The sequence below is a fragment of the Ursus maritimus genome, unplaced genomic scaffold (genome assembly GCF_017311325.1).
Source record: "Ursus maritimus isolate PB19 unplaced genomic scaffold, ASM1731132v1 scaffold_7, whole genome shotgun sequence".
Classification (NCBI taxonomy): domain Eukaryota; kingdom Metazoa; phylum Chordata; class Mammalia; order Carnivora; family Ursidae; genus Ursus; species Ursus maritimus.
The window spans coordinates 11448650-11467731 of NW_024426885.1; the positions used below are offsets into that span (position 1 = coordinate 11448650).

At 39.3% G+C, this 19082-nt stretch overlaps 1 protein-coding gene across 4 annotated transcripts in view; it reads right to left on the bottom strand.

Moving 5' to 3' along the window:
* Window positions 1–201: 201 nt before the first annotated feature.
* The window catches only part of LOC103659365 (SEC23 interacting protein), a 42463-nt gene continuing 23582 nt past the window's right edge, over window positions 202–19082 (bottom strand). The window contains exons 13-19 of one of the 4 annotated variants that reach the window (XM_040624361.1): window positions 15865–16062; window positions 11038–11193; window positions 10533–10635; window positions 8901–9086; window positions 8063–8222; window positions 7465–7566; window positions 202–1310 (exon numbers count right to left, since the gene is read on the bottom strand). In XM_040624361.1, the coding sequence (XP_040480295.1) occupies window positions 7485–7566; window positions 8063–8222; window positions 8901–9086; window positions 10533–10635; window positions 11038–11193; window positions 15865–16062 (885 nt within the window). In that variant the 3' untranslated portion in view covers window positions 202–1310; window positions 7465–7484. Of the gene's footprint in view, window positions 1329–7464; window positions 7567–8062; window positions 8226–8900; window positions 9087–10532; window positions 10636–11037; window positions 11194–15864; window positions 16063–19082 lie in introns of all 4 variants that reach the window. The other 3 variants (XM_040624360.1, XM_040624359.1, XM_040624358.1) reach the window with 3 other exon arrangements.

Sequence of the window (19082 nt, forward strand, 5' to 3'; positions counted from 1 at the left end):
GTGTCCTTGGCTGCAGAATGAGGCAGCTGGAATGAATATATGTTGCCTGAGATCACGTGCAGCTCTAAAATGGTTCTGTCCTAATTCAATTATTAGGAGCAAATGCTATGAATTAACTACATACGGCAGGCACTCACAATGAAAAGTAAATGAACGATGAACTCACAGGAATATTTTTAAGGAAGACGAGAAACGCTTGCTGCTTTTTAAAAATGCAGTTACTAGTTTATTCACACTAATTAGAATATATACACAAAAAAATGTGTATCATATGTTGCTTCCAAAATATTCTATGTTCCATGAGAACTATGTAATAAAGTGTAAAATGTTTCTACCGCATAACAAAAGAAGAAAAATCAGCATTCCCACATAGTATTAGGAAAATATTTAAGATAATTTGAAGTTATAATAAAACAAAGTGAAATATTACAGAACAGTCTTTTCAGGAAGTAGATTTATAGTCTAGAAGCAATACATTTCATACTTTGAAACACTTTGGTATAAGTGAAATTAATACAAAGCAAAAAAAAAAAAAAAAGGAACTCTACTTTGGTTCTCACATTAATTGAAAGTTTAGCAACGAGGCAACTGCAAAGCTACCTCAGATGACAAAATGGAAAACCTCCCCTTTGCCCCCCCAACACCCCTGCTAGCGGACATGCATGTCCTGTGAGAGCACTTCCCAGGACCTCTGTGCTGCAGGAGCATCTCACTTCCACAACCATGTGCTCAGCGAGTGCTTGAAAGGCTTCATAAAACCTCAGATTCAACTCGGAATATAAGCGATCTTGGCTATTTCCTCTTAGACACAAATGACCTTGCAGTAAAGCAGCTCGGAACTACAACTCACACTTAAAGTAGAACATAAATTTTTGGAAAATCATAGGACTACAGTTTCTCAAGAAGTCCATACTTGAATAAAAGAACATACTACATTAATTTAAAAAAAAAGCAAGTTTAATAGCCCATTGACGATAGGTTTTTAAGAAACAGAAATAACCGTCTGCATGCCACAAATATTTCTTCATTGATATCACGCATTACTTTGACAGCTGTACAACTAACCTGATCTGAGGAATTTTAATTGCATCATTTTTAAAATTACATTTTCTTATCCATACTGTCCAAACGTGGTACTGATTTTCTTCATTGTCTTTTTGTTCTGTATGTTTTCTTTCAAATGACTTCCTACTTGTGAGAATTCTTTCTGAGCAAATGTTGATGAACCACTTTTCTGTCATCCATCACAGGAGCAAACTGGGAATGTCCTCTGAGAGTTTTCTCAGCAATGTCATTTCTACTCCAACTTTCTGGAAAGACAAGAAAGTCTTTAAAAGAAAAAAAGAATCCTTGGTGAACTTTGCAAACTTACAGCAATAATATACTAACGCACTGTTGTTCCTTTCTGAAGTAAAAGAATATTCTGTCAGGTGCTCAGCTTTACTACACCTGCACTGTTAATTAACTGCCTCCGAAGAACACGGCCTGTGAGCACAAGGCTTCAGGGCTTCTGAAGGGACAAAAGTACGGCCGAGAGTGTCCAGTGAGATCAGCTAGCGTGGTAGAGCTTCGGAACAAAACGAGTACAGAAAGTAAAAGAAAAAATTTCTGTCAAATTCATGTGAGGCTTTTTAAAGAACAATTCTAAAAAGGACTAAAGAAGATAAACATAAAGAATTACTCAACAGAAGTGCTCTATACTTACATGAACCATGTACACAACTGTCGATATTCTAAATTAATTATTTTATAGTATTAAAACAGTATCAGGACCTTAAGTTCCTGCCCAAATTTTACAACCAAGTATAAGAAGAAAGAAAACAATGAACAGTGAACAAATTATGTGTGAAATGAAAGGTTCTTAGCTTTTCATATTAGGTGATATTAAAATCTTGGAACTACATTGTTTGGGTTTTGTTTTGCTTTGTTTTGTGGAGAGAGACTGTGAGGGGAACTTAACTCATTTCAAAATTCATTTGGAACAAGAGCCAAGACTTATGGTGTACTAAGACCCTGCACTGCCAGACGGTAAAATCTATCAAGTTACAATCACTAAAATACATTTCACGAAGTGTAAGACACCATCAATGTAAGATGCACCATTATTTTATGTATCCATGAAAAGAAAAGGAAAGGTGCTCAGGATACAGAGTCTAAAAGGACAGAGTCCACCTCAAAAACTGGGGACACTGGATGGCTACAGCTTCAATGAAAGGTAGAAAAAAAATAACCCTTCCTCTAAAAGGGACAACAAAGAAGTCTGCACACGTCTTCTTTGACAATGGGAAGAGAAGAAAAAATATTCCTTGGTATTTGAACTGGTCCTCCAGTCCTGCCAGCCCCACAGATTTTGTGGTCTGAATTCACACCAGTGGCATAGCCCAAAATATCTCAAGCAGAGAAATTAGTTTAAGAGGACTCAGGGCTGGTAATGCACCCCCTCGCCCCACCGCAGTAAATGGCAGAAAAAAATGCAAACCACCTTGAGAAGAACTCTACCGCCATCTAGGCAACAGCTGATTAGATGATGTGGTCCAAATTTAAAGATAAAATGTGGAATTTATAGGACTTGAAATCAGTGAAATATGGTAGTCTGATAAATAAGTCAATAGGAGAGATGTCCAAAAGCCCAGAAAATAAACACTGGGTACACTTCTCGTGATGAGCACTGAGTTATGTTTAGAAGTGTTGAATCACTACATTGTACACCTGAAATGAACTTAACACTGTATGTTAACTACACTGGAATTAAATTTTTTTTAAAAATCAATTTTCTCGGGGCGCCTGGGTGGCACAGCGGTTAAGCGTCTGCCTTCGGCTCAGGGCGTGATCCCGGCATTCTGGGATCGAGCCCCACATCAGGCTCCTCCGCTAGAAGTCTGCTTCTTCTTCTCCCACTCCCCCTGCTTGTGTTCCCTCTCTCGATGGCTGTCTCTGTCTCTGTCGAATAAATAAATAAAATCTTTAAAAAATAAAAATAAAAAAAAAATCAATTTTCTCATCAAAAAGAAAAGAAAGAAAACAAATACTGGGCATATAATAAAAATGTCAAACCAGAGCATATCACAGAAACATCAATGACAAAAGGGTACCTTTCAATATATGCCACAGGCAAAAAAAACTAAGAAAAAAAGTTAAATCCCCCTGTATTCTTCTAAACTATATTCTTCTAAACTATAAAGTTAAGTGAAAAACAAAACCGTTTAAGAACAAAAAAATTAACCATAATTATTGAAATGATAATCTCAAAAGACTAGGCTACCTATTTTTAAAACATGCTCTCTATCCACCCAAACCCCCCAAAATAAAGCAAAAATAAAAGGCAAATGTCAAACTGGAAAACAACTCTGCAGTGACAAAGGGTTTATATCCTTAAAATGTCGTAACTATAAATCAGAAACAAAAATACCCTACACACCACACCTCCACACCTTTTGCTCAAAGGCCAAGACTAGGCAACTGACAAGAAAGGCAAATGGCCACTGAAATATACCAAAAATGCTCCATTTCACCAGTGATGGAAATATAAACTAAAACAATGATAACAATCCATGGCTATCAAATCAGCAAAAGTTCCTAAAATGGTAATACCCAGTGTTGGCAAGGATACAGGAAAATCAGCACTTAAATAGACATGAAAATTGGGCAATCTTTCTGAAACGCAATTTTTTTTTAAAAGATTATTTATTTATTTATTTATTTGACAGAGAGACAGGCAGCGAGAGAGGGAACACAAGCAGGGGGAGTGGGAGAGGAAGAAGCAGGCTCCCAGCAGAGCAGGGAGCCCGACGCGGGGCTCGATCCCAGGACCCTGGGATCACGCCCTGAGCCGAAGGCAGACGCTTAACGACTGAGCCACCCAGGCGCCCCTGAAACACAATTTAACAACAGGTGTAGATCAAAATCCTTGGCAAATGTGCAACACTCTTAGATACAACAATGCCGTATACAGGAATGTATCCCAAACAGATATGTGCAAAAGGTACATGCAACTATATGTCAGATTTATAATAAAGTTGGAAATACATCTGAACACCCAACGATGGTAGATGACTGAAGTACTTTAATAACAGAACTATAAAATGGAATACACTGCAGCTACTAAATATCACGTATCACCAGAGCATTGTTCATAGTGGTAAAAGATCAGAATAACCTAAATGCCCATCAACAACGAATTGGCTACAAAAACTATAGTGTAGCAGTCAATGGGATACTACACAATCGTTACAAAGAATGCTACAGCTCTTATGTTCCGATAAATCTACTTCTCTCCGTCTGAAATGATCTTCTTTCCCCAGATACCCACCTAGCTTACTTGCTTCAATGACACGTTACCAGTGAGTGTCCCTCACCATCTTATACAGAATAGCAACTTGTCCCATCCCAAGTGCGCTCCCTCTCTCCCTTACCCTGCTGCTCTATTTTTACCATCTGGCACGCTGCAATCATTTATTTATTGTCCATCCTCCTCCAGAGGAAAGAAGATCCTGTCTGTATCAGTGCCCACACTCCCCTCCTTCATCTGCTACCGGGAAAGATGCATCCCTGCTCCTTTCCTAAGGGTAAATGCTTCACTTGGCCTTGGCCCCTTCCCACACTTCCTTTTCAAGTATTTCCCTCCATGATTACCCCCTTTTACTCTTGCCTTATCAATTTCACCCCCCAATACTGGATCATTCTCAGTAGCAAACACACCTTAATATCATAAAATGTCCCTGCCATCTTATTTCTATTATCTTTCAGAGAAAACTCTTTCCTCTCTGACCCTTACCTCTCCTCCACCCACTTTACCTCTGCCATGACACGAAAACACCTTTGCTCGAGGTCACCAATGATGTCCTACGTTCGCCTCAAGCCAATGGCCAAGTCTTGGTTCTCCTCTTCCTCGACCTCTCTCTCAGCAGCACTGGACACTGCTGGCTACTCTCTCTCGAAGCAATCTTCTCTCAGCTTCCCTGAGATCACAAGCCCCCAAATCTTCTTTCACTTCTTTCACTCCTCCTTGTCCACCAGACCTCTTCTCTTCTCCACCTACACACTCCAAGGTAATCTCATCCCATTTCTAGCTTCAAATGGCCACGTATATGCTGATGACTGATTTTAAGGTCATTACCTTGAGCTCTGAGCTTCAGACCATCAACTACTGACTTAATACAACAAAACTATGGATTCCCATCCCCACACCTCACAAAAAAACTATGCTCTGTTCACAAGCCTTCTCAGGAAAAGGTACCATAATACACCCAGCAGCTCACATCAAAATCGTAAAAGTCACCCTCAACTTCTTTCCTTCCTTCCTCATGATGAACTTATCTGGAAGTCCTGGACTTCCCTCCCTCCAAAACACAAGTGCACTCAATCATCTCTCCCCACCCCTACCACTAGAGCCCTGGACAACATCACCACCAGCCTCTTAACTGTTCTCCCTTCCTCCCTCCTTGCCCAGCAGTCTTCCCTCCACCCAGCACCCAGAGAGCATTCCTTCTGAAGTCTAAGCCAAGTCACATCAATCTTCCCATTAAAACCCTCCATGTTTCCATTTATACTTAGAGTAGAACGCAAAGGCCTTCCCAGCTTCCTCAATCAGGCCCGCCCACCTCTGACTCCTCTCCTCCTGTGCTCCCCCCTTCATTTATTACCTCCAGCCCTAGTGGTCTGCTTTCTGTCCCTCAAAGGTGACATGTCTGTTCCCATCTCATGACCTTTGCAGCTGCCCTTCCTTCTGCTTGGATCATTCTCCCCATATCCTCAGATGTTCACCTCCTTCTCATCTTTCAAATTTCAACTCCAATGTCATCATCTCAGCAAGGCTTTCCCCAGAAGCAACCCATCACTCACAACATTTTCCTATTTTATCTCCACAAGACCTATCAATATCTGAAATTTACTTATGGATTAGAGCACAGGTTTACTATTGATCTCCTCCCAGTAGAAGGTAAATTCTTTAAAGGTGAGAATGCTACCTTATTTTCCACTTATCCACGGCATGAAAACTTACTATGTGCCTGGCACATAGTAAGTACCAAATATTTATTTGGTACAAATGAGAGACTATTTCGTAATTGAAAATCTGAACTGGGGTAGCTTTTGACATTACCTTTAGTTTATTTTAGTACTGTAATAACAGAAATGGTGAGAACTGATACAACTGTATCAAGAGTCTGTTTATAAAATGGCTTTTCAGACCTCTTACCTACTCTATTGAGTAAGACTCCCTAATATACATTAGGAAATGATCTAAGTGTGCATTAACAGAAGATTGGCTAAGCAAGATGGAATACAGCCACACAAGAGATTACTATGCAGCCATGAAAGAGAATGAAAAAGACACAAGCTAATACGGAAATCTGTGCAAGTTATAAAGCTGATTGAAAGCATCAAGTTGCAAAACAATACGTTCAATGAGATCCCTTTGTTTTTACATGCACGTACATTTGACTGGATGTGCACAGGGCAATCCAAGGAAACCCAACTGAAAGTGGTTATCTCTCCAAAATAAGAAGGTGGAGGCTGAACTTAACATTTATTATTTAAATTAAAATTAAAATTAAAATTAAAAAGTGCCAGGAACAGGGCACCTGGGTGGTTCAGTCAGTTAAGTGTCTGTTTTCTGCACAGGTCATGATCCCAGGGTCCTGGGACAGAGCCCTACATCGGGCTCCCAGCTCAGTGGGGAGCCTGCTTCTCCCTCTGCCTGCCACTCTCCCTGCTTGTGCGTGTGCACGCACTCACTCTCTCTAACAAATAAATAAATAAAATCTTTAAAATAAAATAAAATAAAATAAAATAAAATAAAATAAAAAATAAAAGGATTAGATATAACTGCCATTGTCCTTTCCCCATTATTCATGTCTTAAATGTACACACAGTGCCTGCAACCACGGGAGCCATCTTGTAATTATGGATTAAGAACCGACATGCAGGTAAAAAAGTGCCAACAATGTGAATGTCCAGTGACATCACTCGACAGATGAATCCTTCCCGTTACACAAGAAAAATAAACCTCTATTCATTTAAGGTACAGTGAGTTAGATTCTGTTATCTACAACCAAAGAAATTCCTAACTGATGTTCCTGGAAATACCTTTTAGAAAGAAACCGAAAATAAAAGAACTCAAATTTTACGCAGAATTAGGAAGAAAACTGTAACACGTCAGAAATGTAGCTTGCAAACCACTTCCCCTCTTTAATGTCTCTACTCTAAATTTTTTTTAAAAAGAAAAAAGAAACACTAGAAAGAAACATAAAAGGGAGAAAATTAGAGTCAACATCAACTCCATAAAAAAGACTTCTGAGGGGCACCCAGCTGGCTCGGTTGGTGGAGCACACGACTCTTGATCTCAGGGTCATGAGTTCCAGCCCCACGTTGGACAATGAGATTACTTAAAAAAAAAAAAAAAAAAAAGGATTTCAGAATGAAACATTCAGATTGTATATACGCACACAATAAAGATAAACTCACACAGTGAGACTGAAGTCCAATCAGTGCTGGGGTTGTTCTGGACTAATGTTCATTGTTCGATAAATTTCTTTAAGTAACAACAGGGCAGTATCTTCAGATTCCCTGGCACAAAGAAAAGAACATTTTTACTTAAAAGACCATTAGTAGAAATTAACCTCTATCCATAAAGGTGGAAAATGCAGCTTTTGTTGTACTCAACCCTACCTAAGAAAAGCAAACGACAATAAAGTAGTGCAGTCTTAAAGCTGTCCTTAAACACTGGATGGATACCGATCAGCTACAAAAGAGCTGTGCTGTAATCCTCCACGGTGACAGGGGACATCTGAAAGGATGGCTTTTCAAAGTCCCAACCACTCCCATTCTGTGAAAGGTAGCCCTACAAAATCAGTGTGCAAGTACCAAAGGCCTTTGGTCAAAGAGAGAGGACACACTGCCATCTTGTGGATAATAAAGGGGGAAAATACTGATTTTGAATATATGGCCTTTGTAATTAATACTCCATCATAAGTGAGAAATCAGTTAAACAGTCTCCCTAAAACTGCTGTATGTGCTAGCAGCTAAAAGCCGCATGAATGTTATCAAAGAAGAAACCACTTACCAATAGCATAAATGACTCTGAAGAGCGAAAAGATATTCATTAAAACTCTCTATTGGCTTTTCTTGAAGAACGTAGTCAATTCGGCGGCCTCCGTTTAGCATTCCAACCCTTCCTAAGTAGTCCTCATCCTTGGAAAAATCTGGACTTTCAACAATCTTTTCTGCTAGAATTTAAACCATTTCAATATCAAAGTCAATCACTTAATCATTATCCTTTGACTTTAGCTGACTTTCTGGGCTCAAGAGAATATCGCTTGACACACGTAGCAACCTGGGAAACTACCAGGCTCACTTCCCATTCCTCCAAAGAGCCAGGGGAAGGAGGAGGGGCTGGTTACCCGAGAGAGAGGAGAAAGAGCCAACGAGCTGACAGAAGTTTTGAAGAAAAGGGGTGAGAGAGCATTGTAGAAAGAAAGGAAACAGAATTAGAATCTGAGAGTCAAAAACATCATGGCACAATGACCTGACAATGCAGATAAAGTCTACAATATAACGACACAGTTAAACAACAGCACAAGGAAGATAATTTCTTATAGTGGGTCTTTAAAATGCCTGAATACAAGCTTAGCTCTCAACTCTGATATTCCACTCTGGCCTTAGAAATCTCAACAAAAACTTCAGATTGCAGGATAAAAAGTCCAGCAATTATCAGGCAAAAACCCAGAAAAAGAATGACATGCACTTTGAAGTACAGTTCATCATAACAGATTTTCCTTTATAAAAAAAACTCTACACTTTAACAAAAAAGACCAGAACAGAAAAGCATCATTAAATAATTCATAAGTATTATGTTAACAAATAACATTTGTACTAGAAAATGCCTCAAATGACAAATTTACCTTCAACTACTTGTTTTTCTTCTTCTTCTTTGATTTGATTGGCCACTTTTTCCAGTTCTTCTTGCAGCTGAGTTGAAGAGGTATGAGCGCGGGCAAACTCATTTAATGTCTGCCAAGCACTTTTCAGGGAGCTAATAAAACCCTGCTTCAAATCAGATCCCATACGAGAGAGACTGTCTTTCAACTCTGAAGAGATTAAGATGACACATCAAGTCAATTAGTCACTGGATAAAATTCTGTACCATAAAAATTAAAACAAAAGTTAACAGACAGAATAAGTTCTCTCTGAAACGCCAAACACACAGAGTTTCTCAACCAAGAACTCTCAACATATTAAAATGTTTTCTAGAGGGACGCCTGGGTGGCTTAGTCGGCTAACCGTCTGCCTTTGGCTCAGGTCACGATCCCAGGGTTCTGGGATCAAGTCCTGCATCAAGCTCCTTACTCAGCAAGGAGCTTGCTTCTCCCTCTGCCTGCCACTCCCCCTACTGGTGCTCTCTGTCCGGCAAATAAATAAATTAAAATCTTTTAAAAAGTTTTGTACAGTTTAATTCTGTCATTTTTTAACAACTAAAGCTAATCCAGCCAAAATGCATAAATTTCCTCTCTCCACAAAAGAAAAAAAAAAGGTGAGAAGGAGTTCAAATACCATGAAAATGTAGGCATAGTCATGTGCTTTTTTCTGTAAGTTAAAATATATGGCCCACAAGATTTAAAAAATGACTACTTTTCTAATCTGTAATGGTAAAATGTTTTCAACAACTTGACATTCTAATACAACCACAATAAAAACTTCTAATTTAAAAATAAAGAAACCCCTGCCCCTTCACCTTTTCTATTTTTGCCTAATAAATTCGATTTGATTTTAAGGTATTTGAGTATCAAATTTCCCATTTTAACTCCAAAAGAGTTAAATATTTTTTAAAAGCATGATGTAAGCAAAAAAAAAAAGAAAAGAAAAAAGAAAAGGAAGAAAGGAAAGGAAAGGAAAGGAAAAGAAAAGAAAAGAAAAGAAAAGAAAATCCAACTTTCAATAAAAGGGCATGATCACCTTCCCCCTTTTCTCCACTGCACTCCAATCCTTTCCACCCAAACCTTTAAGCCAATGGATGGATGATATACACCATTAACAAGCATAAGAAAAACGTAAACCCCACTTGGAATTATTACTGATCCATTATGTTTAATGAATGTTTTTAATTGGAGAAGTTTATCTAGTTAGCAAGGAAGTAACAGCTCACTTGACTTAGCATCAAGTTTATTTCTTGTTGGTCCTTAGTTCAAGTGTTACTCTGCTTCCCAACTCTAAACATTATGAGCAAGTTCTATCAAAATCTATCACTTTAGTACCAACTTGCCCCATTCCTAAGCATCTCAACCATCAGAACTCTGTATCAAGAAGAAAGTCATCAAGGAGAAGCAAGTCATTCAAAACTTTCTTTATAGCTCTTCTGAACATTTAATAAACAGGTTCTAAACAGAGCAGGCACTTAAATAACATTAATCTTGTCAGAAAGGACCTAGTGTTAAAATTTTCGTAATTACAAATGACAGGAAGGACATAATTCATTAGGACTGACAGATTACAAAATGAGAGGAAGGAAACAAGTTTTCACAGTATTTGCTTTTTACCTAAATGAAGTCTTTTTCTGCCTTTGTGATGTGGGATGAGAACCGCTTTCAAGTCCAAATCTGGAACAATCATAGGCTCTAATCTATATGCCACTGGATCAAGCTGTAAAAAAAAGGAACTGGAAATTTAAGAAAAGCTCTCTTATCTTGAGTTATGTATCCTAATTGGGCAATAAAACGGATAACTAGAAAACCAGAGATTTTGATTTTTTTCACAAGTTATTCACCTACTGGTAATTATAAGATAACTTCCAAATGTGTGAATAAAATTACTTTGCAAGCAAAGCAACAGAATTATTTCCTTGAACAAAGGCTTTCTGGGAGAAAAGTTTATTAGACAGTATAGTATCAGACTATTCTCTATTAGGACAAAGAGTTGAGTTGTACATCAAAATCAGAGTTAGTTCCCAAGAAATAAGAATCTGAGAATCTATTAGGATGATCTGATCGGTGTTTCTATGTAGGTGTTTCATCTTCAAAATAAAAAGTAGTTCAAGTCACTCACTGGATGATAAATATTGAAGAATCCTTTACACGTAGGAAGCCTGTAGTTCTCATCTATCCTATCCACTCCTCGAATAGTGAGAAACATACCAACTGGAGATCCCAAGGCAAAGAAAATCTCTGGTTCAAAGTCTAATGAGTTGTAAACAACAGAAACCTAGAAAAAAATCAAAAAACAATGTAAGATCATCATTCCAATGTCATATGATAAAAAATTCAAATGTTCAAGCTGGAACTGCACTTAATAAAAAGCATCTCAATGCAGATGATGCCACTCTAGGTGTGGCCTATAATGCTTATAATCATTGTCAGCTATTTTAAAGGCACAAAAAAATTTCTCTTCAGGGGCGCCTGGGTGGCTCAGTCATTAAGCATTTGCCTTTGGCTCAGGTCATGATCCCAGGGTCCTGGGATCGAGCCCCGTATCCAGCTCCCGGCTCACCGGAGAGCCTGCTTCTCCCTCCCCCTCTGCCTGCTGCTTCCCCTGCCTGTGCTTGTTCTTTCTCTGTTAAATAAATGAATAAAATCTTAAAAAAAAAAAAAATTCTCTTTAAAATCTTCAAAGACTATTACATCCCCTGGCTATACTTTTACTTGTTGTACAGCATAATACACACAGTATATAGTAAGCATTATATTTATTTTAATTATAAATACCATTAAAACTGCAGACTCCAGATTCAAACTGCCTGGGTTTGAATTCTGGCTCCACGCCTTCCTGTGTAACCTTGGGCAAGTTTCTTAACCTCTCTTGCCTCAGCCTGTTTCCTCATCTATAAAATGGGGACCATAACAATGCCAAACTCATAATGGGGTTGAAAATAAAAAACCTAATCCACACATAGTGCTTAGCACAGAGCCTGGCTGGCATATCTTAAGCATTCAACAACTGTTACTTCTCTTACAACTACCATCTTTGTTCAAGTAAGTTTCTTTCCAGTAGAAAAATGATTTGTCCCAAGACAGCCTCTGTTTTGGCAGCTTGCAAGTAGCCCCTCAGCTCACTGACAACTGCCTAGACTAGGAGAAAGCACCTACATTCATGGCTCAGTGGCAGGATATAGGTCTTTGTCACTCCAGTACCCTGAGAGCGAAGAAAAATGAACGGCATAACCCAAGTGCACAACAGAGGCCCCCAGAAAGGGAAGTACAGTGGGATTATCACGTCCACTTCCTAGATGAAGACATGAAGCTCAGATAGATGACATCACTCACCGAAGAGCACTCAGCCAATGAGTGGCAAAACGAGCCTTCAAATTCCAAATCCAATGAGCCTTCCACTACACTAGGCTGCCCTTTCTAACAAAGTCTAGACTGTACATCCCTTGGCTTGCCCTTATGCTTGCAAATTCAATGGTTTCTGCTACTGATGAGGGCCACACCGGACATGCTCTCAAGATTATGCATTTCCCCCAGCTCCAGATAAAATTTAAAAAAAGAAGAAGAAGAAAATACAAAGTTAAGAGAAAAATTACCAACTGGAAAGGTATCTACAACATAGATGACAAAGAGCTAATATCCTTAACATACAGAACTTCTTAAATATCTGAAAAGGAAATGAAACTCAGAAGAAAAGTAGGTAAAATCAACACTTCACAAAAGAAAAATGCCTAGAAGACATACGAGAAAATATCTAACATCTCTAACATTCAGAAAGACGGTGAGACGCCATTTTCCCTACAAGATTATCAGAGAGATAAAAGAAATACTAAGAAGAAAGTAAAAATCTTCTGTTTTTCATGAAAAAGTCATTTCTTCAGAAGAAAGTGATAAAAGTGAGAACACTACCTATCTGTAAAGGAGAATGATAGCACCAGTGTTAGCGAGGAAAGAGGAGAGGGGTCAGTTTTAATAATTGCCTACAAGAGTAGAAACCCGCACAGCTTTTTCAGGGGCAAGTGGAAGTAACTACCAGAGTTTTCTTGTGTACATTTCTGGGCCCACCTATCCCACTTCTACTTATTTAACTGAAGGAAATAACAAAGAATGTGCACAGAAAATTGGTTTAAAAGTGTTCATCACTGGATTGCTTAAAAGAGTGAAAAACTACAAACTGCCTACACGTCCAATGTTATGGGTTACATACTGTGTCCCCCACAAAAAGAGACACACGTACCAGTACCTCAGACCTTATTCAGAACTAGGTTCTTTACAGCAGTCATCAAGTTAAAATAAGATATTTAGGTGGGCCCTAATCCAACATGATTGGTGTTCTTATAAAAAGGGGAAATCTGGCCACAGAGACAGACACACAGAGGGAAGATGATGCAGACACAGGGAGGAGCATGTGAAAACAGAGGTCTGGAGAGCTCCCCCTATGAGCCAAGGAGCAGCTGGCAAACCGCCAGAAGCTGGAAGAGGCCAAGAAGGGTTCTCCACTATAGGTTTCAAAGGGAGCATGGCCCTGCTGACACCTCACTCCTGAACTTCCAGCTTCTAGAACTGAGACAATAAATTTCTGTTGTTTAAAGCCACCCAGTGTGTGATACTTTGTCATGGCAGCCCGAGCAAACTAATACATCCAATAAAAAGTAAATGACAAAATAAATCACTATCTGTCCAAACAGTAAAGCAAAGCAGTCATTACAAATGAGAGAAATATTTACTGACACGAGAACATATTCATAATATACTGTTTGAAAACAGCAGTATAATGTTAAAACATTATATGTAGTATTTCCCCATTTTTGTTAAAACATATATATAAATACATGCTTAAATAAAAGCCTAGAAGGCCTTGTTCAAACAGTTCACAACGGTTAGTTCTGGCGAAAGAGAGTATGATATTTTTTCTTCTCTCTTGCTTAAGCAGATCTTCTTGGATTTCTGGCAATGAATGATGCACACAGGCTATTGTTTACACTACCCCACAATCCTTTGGGTAACAGACCCTACTTGCCCACACTGGCCCACCCACCATGGAGGTGGCATGTGACTTGGGCTGGGTTAAACAACCTGTGCCCCATGCCTCAGGCAATACGAATTGGCCAAAATGGACCTGTAACTCAAACCAGGTCAAGTATATTTTCCTAACTGGACCTACCAGGGGAGATTCCTTTTCCTCCGTGGTCATAAAGCTATAAGGAGATGAGCCTACAGACAATGACACCCATGATTCCAGGTTCATAGAAGGCCAGCTCCCGGAGAGGGGCACACAGTGAGAGTGTCCTGGTCATATGGAGCTCCTGGTTCCACAAATCTCCTTCTGTACTCTGATCCTTCACAGTTAAGTGAGGAAATATCTGCCCTTTATTTGCTAAAGTATGTTCAAGTTGGGGCGCCTGGGTGGCTCAGTCGGTTAAGCATCTGCCTTCAGCTCAGGTCATGATCCCAGGGTCCTGGGATCAAGCCCCACTTCAGGCTCCCTGCTCCACGGGGAGCCTGCTTCTCCATCTCCCTCTTCCTGCCACTCCCCCTGCTTGAGCGCCCGTGCACACGTGCTCTCTCTCTCCCTGTCAAATAAATAAATCTTTTTAAAAAAATGCATGTTCAAGTTTGCTTATATTTTAAAAGAAAGACATTTTAAAATGCAATCTTTATCAATGAATTGGGTTTAAGGGGCACATGGGTGGTTCAGACGGTTAAGCGTCTGCCTTCGGCTTGGGTGTGATCTCCAGGGACTGGAATCAAGCCCCACATGGGGCTCCCAGTGCAGCGGGGAGTCTGCTTCTCCCTCTCCCTCTCCCCCTGTTTGTGCTCTTTCTCTCTCTCTTTCAAATGAATTAATAAAATCTTTTTAAAAAATAAAAAAATAAAAATAAATTTAAAAAAATAAAAATAAGAAGAACTGGCTTTAAAAGCGTGAACAGGCTATTATGAGTACCCTGTTCCATTTTCTGCCTTCTTTAAATCAGTCCTGAATTCACTTAGGGTAATGGAACCTTACAGACACAACTATAAATACACTGAAAGTAACAAGGTCTAAAAAGATTTTAATACTTCTAAGCCACTGAGATATAAGTATATTAAAGTATATTATTAAATGGGGCACTGTCGACTCCTTGGTCAATTTTTATAGAAACTTTTCTGCAAGGGAAGAATTGTGAATACTAAAACATGTAAGTTAAGTGAACACAGCAAGTTTCTCTCACAGAAATTTAAGTATATAGTAGTCCCCCCTTATCAAAGCGAATAACCCCCCATGGACATCTGAAACTTTAGATAAGACTGTATTCTACATACTCTGTCTTTGCCGATACGTACCTACCTACAATAAAGTTCAATTTATAAATTAGGCAGGGTAAGAGATTAACAACAACAATAAAATAGAACAATTACAACGATATACTATAATAAAGGTTATGTGAATGTAGTCTGTCTCTCCTGAAATGTCTTCTTGTATTGTATTCAGCCGCCTTCTTGTGATGATGTGAGACAGAAGGCCTACGTGATGAGATGAAGCAGGGTGAATGATGGAGGCTTTGTCTGGGACGTAACGTTAGGCTACTACTGACCTTCTGACCATACGTCAGAAGGAGGATCATCTGCTTCCAGACCACAGCCAACCATGGGTAACTGAAACCACAGAGAGCTAAACAGCAGGTAACGAGGGACAACTGTGTTCACACGATTTTCTAACTATTGCCACTCTGTTGCTAGTAGTTTTGAGAGACTCATGTTATAAAAGAATGAGTGGTGGAAGAAATAAAAATAAATTTCAAAATAAGTATTTTTTTTATTGAGAGAAGCATACAATCTCACTGAGGGAAAATGTTTTCTCCACACCCCCACAAATGTTGACTATTTGAAGAATTTAAAGCCAACTCCAATAATAAAGATATGTGATTCCAGTATAAACTATGCAGCCCTAATCAACACATAAACTTACCTGTCCAGTGCCAACTTCAAAAGATTCATAATCAACATGCACAGAGGACACATAAGCACCAACTGGAAGTTTCCTCTTGGACCCGTTAGATTCCGAGGGGAGAGAAGTCATTTCTTTAGCTTTCTGAGCACTTTCCTCTTGTCCCTTTGTCGAAGCGGCCATCACTGCCTTCTTTTCTGATGCTGCTTTTTTCTGTTCCTGTGAAACACCAACATTTCGTAACACAACCCTGAGGAAAAGTTAATCAGCTGTCAACTATGGAACATGCTATCTCAATGCTAAGGAATGATCAGTAATTTCTTAGGCAGTGTGGTGATCAGAGAAATGTCCTTAGAGACACTCACTAAATATTTAGGGAAGAAATGCCATGATTTCTACAATTTACTTTAAAATTCTTAAGAAAAAACAAATGATTAACAGAATAAGAAAAAACAGCAAAACAGCTACAGTTAAATCTAAATACTGGCTATCATTACACTATGCATGCTACTTTTCTATAATAACTTAAAATTTTAATACAAAATGCCAACTATTTTCCATTATGAACTCAGACAGATTAAAGTACCATATAATTGTGAAATACATACTTCCTATAAAGATGTGGATTTGGGGAGAGATTTCCTCATTCAACATATTTACACCCAGTGCATGGAGCCACTGACAGGTTTTCCTCAAAACCATTTTGGGAAGAACAGACAAGCACACTGTGGTTAGAGTCACACAACAGAGTAACGACTCAGAAATAGAAAGGCATGAACTGCAAATAATGCAATAATTGGATGAATCTCAAAAACACTATTTTGAGTAAGAGAAGCCAGGTACAAAAGAGTACATGACGCTGATCCCATTTATACGAACTTGCAGAACAGGCAAAACTCAACAGTGACGGAAACCAGAGTAGTAGTCGTACAGCGGGAGGAGCGGACGAGAAAAAGCATGAGAGAACTACCTGGTGACAGAAATGTTCTAACTCTTGCTTTAGATGGTGATTACACAGGTGCAAAAACTTTCAAAACTTACTACGCTGAACACTTAAGATCCATGTATTTCCATAAATAAGGAAGTAAACCAAAGCTCTGGGAGCATCTATGGAACCAGTGTATCCCTATAGTAACGAGATCAAATCCACTCAGTGACCACAGCCTGACACAGCAGCCACATACCAGGGGAATGTGAACAGCTGCCATGGGTGGACTTCCCCGGTCACCAGAAGCCCCCCCTTCAGCGGCCCTCACTCCCCATGCTGCATGTGACTGCATCCGTCTCTGTTTAAAAGTCACCCGTGGCGCCTGAACAAAAAAGCTGGCCAAATCGGGCTTGTCTATTAATGACTTTCAAACACTAGGAAATCAGGGAAACAAGTCTAATTGTTTAATTCAGCAGGCAATAATACAGAAGAAATAAAACTGTCTGCCAGCCTTCTTTTCCACTTCCTATTATACCCCCATCATATCTCACTGAGTCACTGGATAACTACAATGAGTACTCTGAGGTTGCCAACAGCCTCTCAGTGCCCCATTGCCTTAGAGCAGGGGTTCTCAAACAACGTCCCCTCGGAAACTGAAGCAAGAGGTTTACTGCACTAAAATGAAACTATGGTCCAATTCACACACAAAAATTTTTAATCAATTCAATTAAAAAATGGGCAAAGGATTTGAATAGACACTTTCCCAAAGAAGACACACATACACATCCCAAACAGGTATATGAAAATATGTTCTACATCATTAATCATCAGGGAAATGCAAATCCAGCCCACAATAAGGTATCTATCACCCAACACCTGTTAGAATAGCTATCATCAATAAAGGCAAGAGGTAACTAGCGTTGGGGCGCCTGGGTGGCACAGCGGTTAAGCGTCTGCCTTCAGCTCAGGGCGTGATTCCGGTGTTATGGAATCGAGCCCCACATCAGGCTCCTCCGCTATGAGCCTGCTTCTTCCTCCCCCACTCCCCCTGCTTGTGTTCCCTCTCTCACTGGCTATCTCTATCTCTGTCAAATAAACAAATAAAATCTTTAAAAAAAAACAAAAGAGGTAACTAGTGTTGGAAATAATGTGGAGAAGAGGGAACCCTTGTGCACTGTTCATGGCAATGTACACGGGTGTAGCCACTACAGAAAACAGTATGAAGGTCCCCCCCAAAATCAAAAGTTAGATATACCATATGATCCAACATTTCACACTTCTAGGGGTATAACCAAATGAAATAAAATCACTGTCTTGAAAAGACAACTGTACCCCCAATTTCATAAGCATTGTTTACACAATAGCCAATATACGGAAATAACCTAAATGTCCACTGATGGATGAATGAACCAAGTTTTGTTGTGTGTGTGTGGATGAATATGTTTGTGCGTGGTATGTACAGAAATATTATTTATCGGGGCGCCTGGGTGGCACAGCGGTTAAGCGTCTGCCTTCGGCTCAGGGTGTGATCCCGGCGTTATGGGATCGAGCCCCACATCGGGCTCCTCTGCTGAGAGCCTGCTTCTTCCTCTCCCACTCCCCCTGCTTGTGTTCCCTCTCTCGCTGGCTGTCTCAATCTCTGTCGAATAAAATAAAAATAAAATCTTTTTAAAAAAAAAAGAAATATTATTTATCAATAAAAAAAGAAAGAACTCTTGCCAAGTGCAACATGGATGGACCTTGCGGACATCGTGCTATGTGAAATAAGTCAGACAGAGAAACACAAATGCTATATGATCTCACTTAAATGCGGAATCTAAAAATCAACAAACATAAAATGGAGAACAGATTGGTGGCTGCCAGAGATGGGGGTTGGAGGGTATAACAAATGGGTAAAGGGGGTCAAAAAGTACAATCTTCCAGTTATAGGATTTTCAAAAACTTTTTTTTTTTTTAACTAGGCTCCATGCCCAGCGTGGAGCCCAATACAGGGCTTGAATTCACAACCCTGAGATTAAGACCTAAACTAAGATCAAGAGTCAGATGCTTGACCACACCCAGGCACCCCCAAAAAAAATTTTTAATCAAGTTGATAATAGAATTGTCTCCATTTTAAGCTTAGCACCTTTTTTTTCCTTTAGCGCTCCTTATCAGCCAGTAGGCCCTAGCCAATAGCAAAAGAAAGCAAATGTTAATGGAAAAACCAGGAAGGAATCAATATGTTCAAAAATTCATTTATTACAGACACATTTGCTCACGGCTGAAATTTTATATAACGTAGTTCATTGCTCATATTTTTAAATTTTAAAAT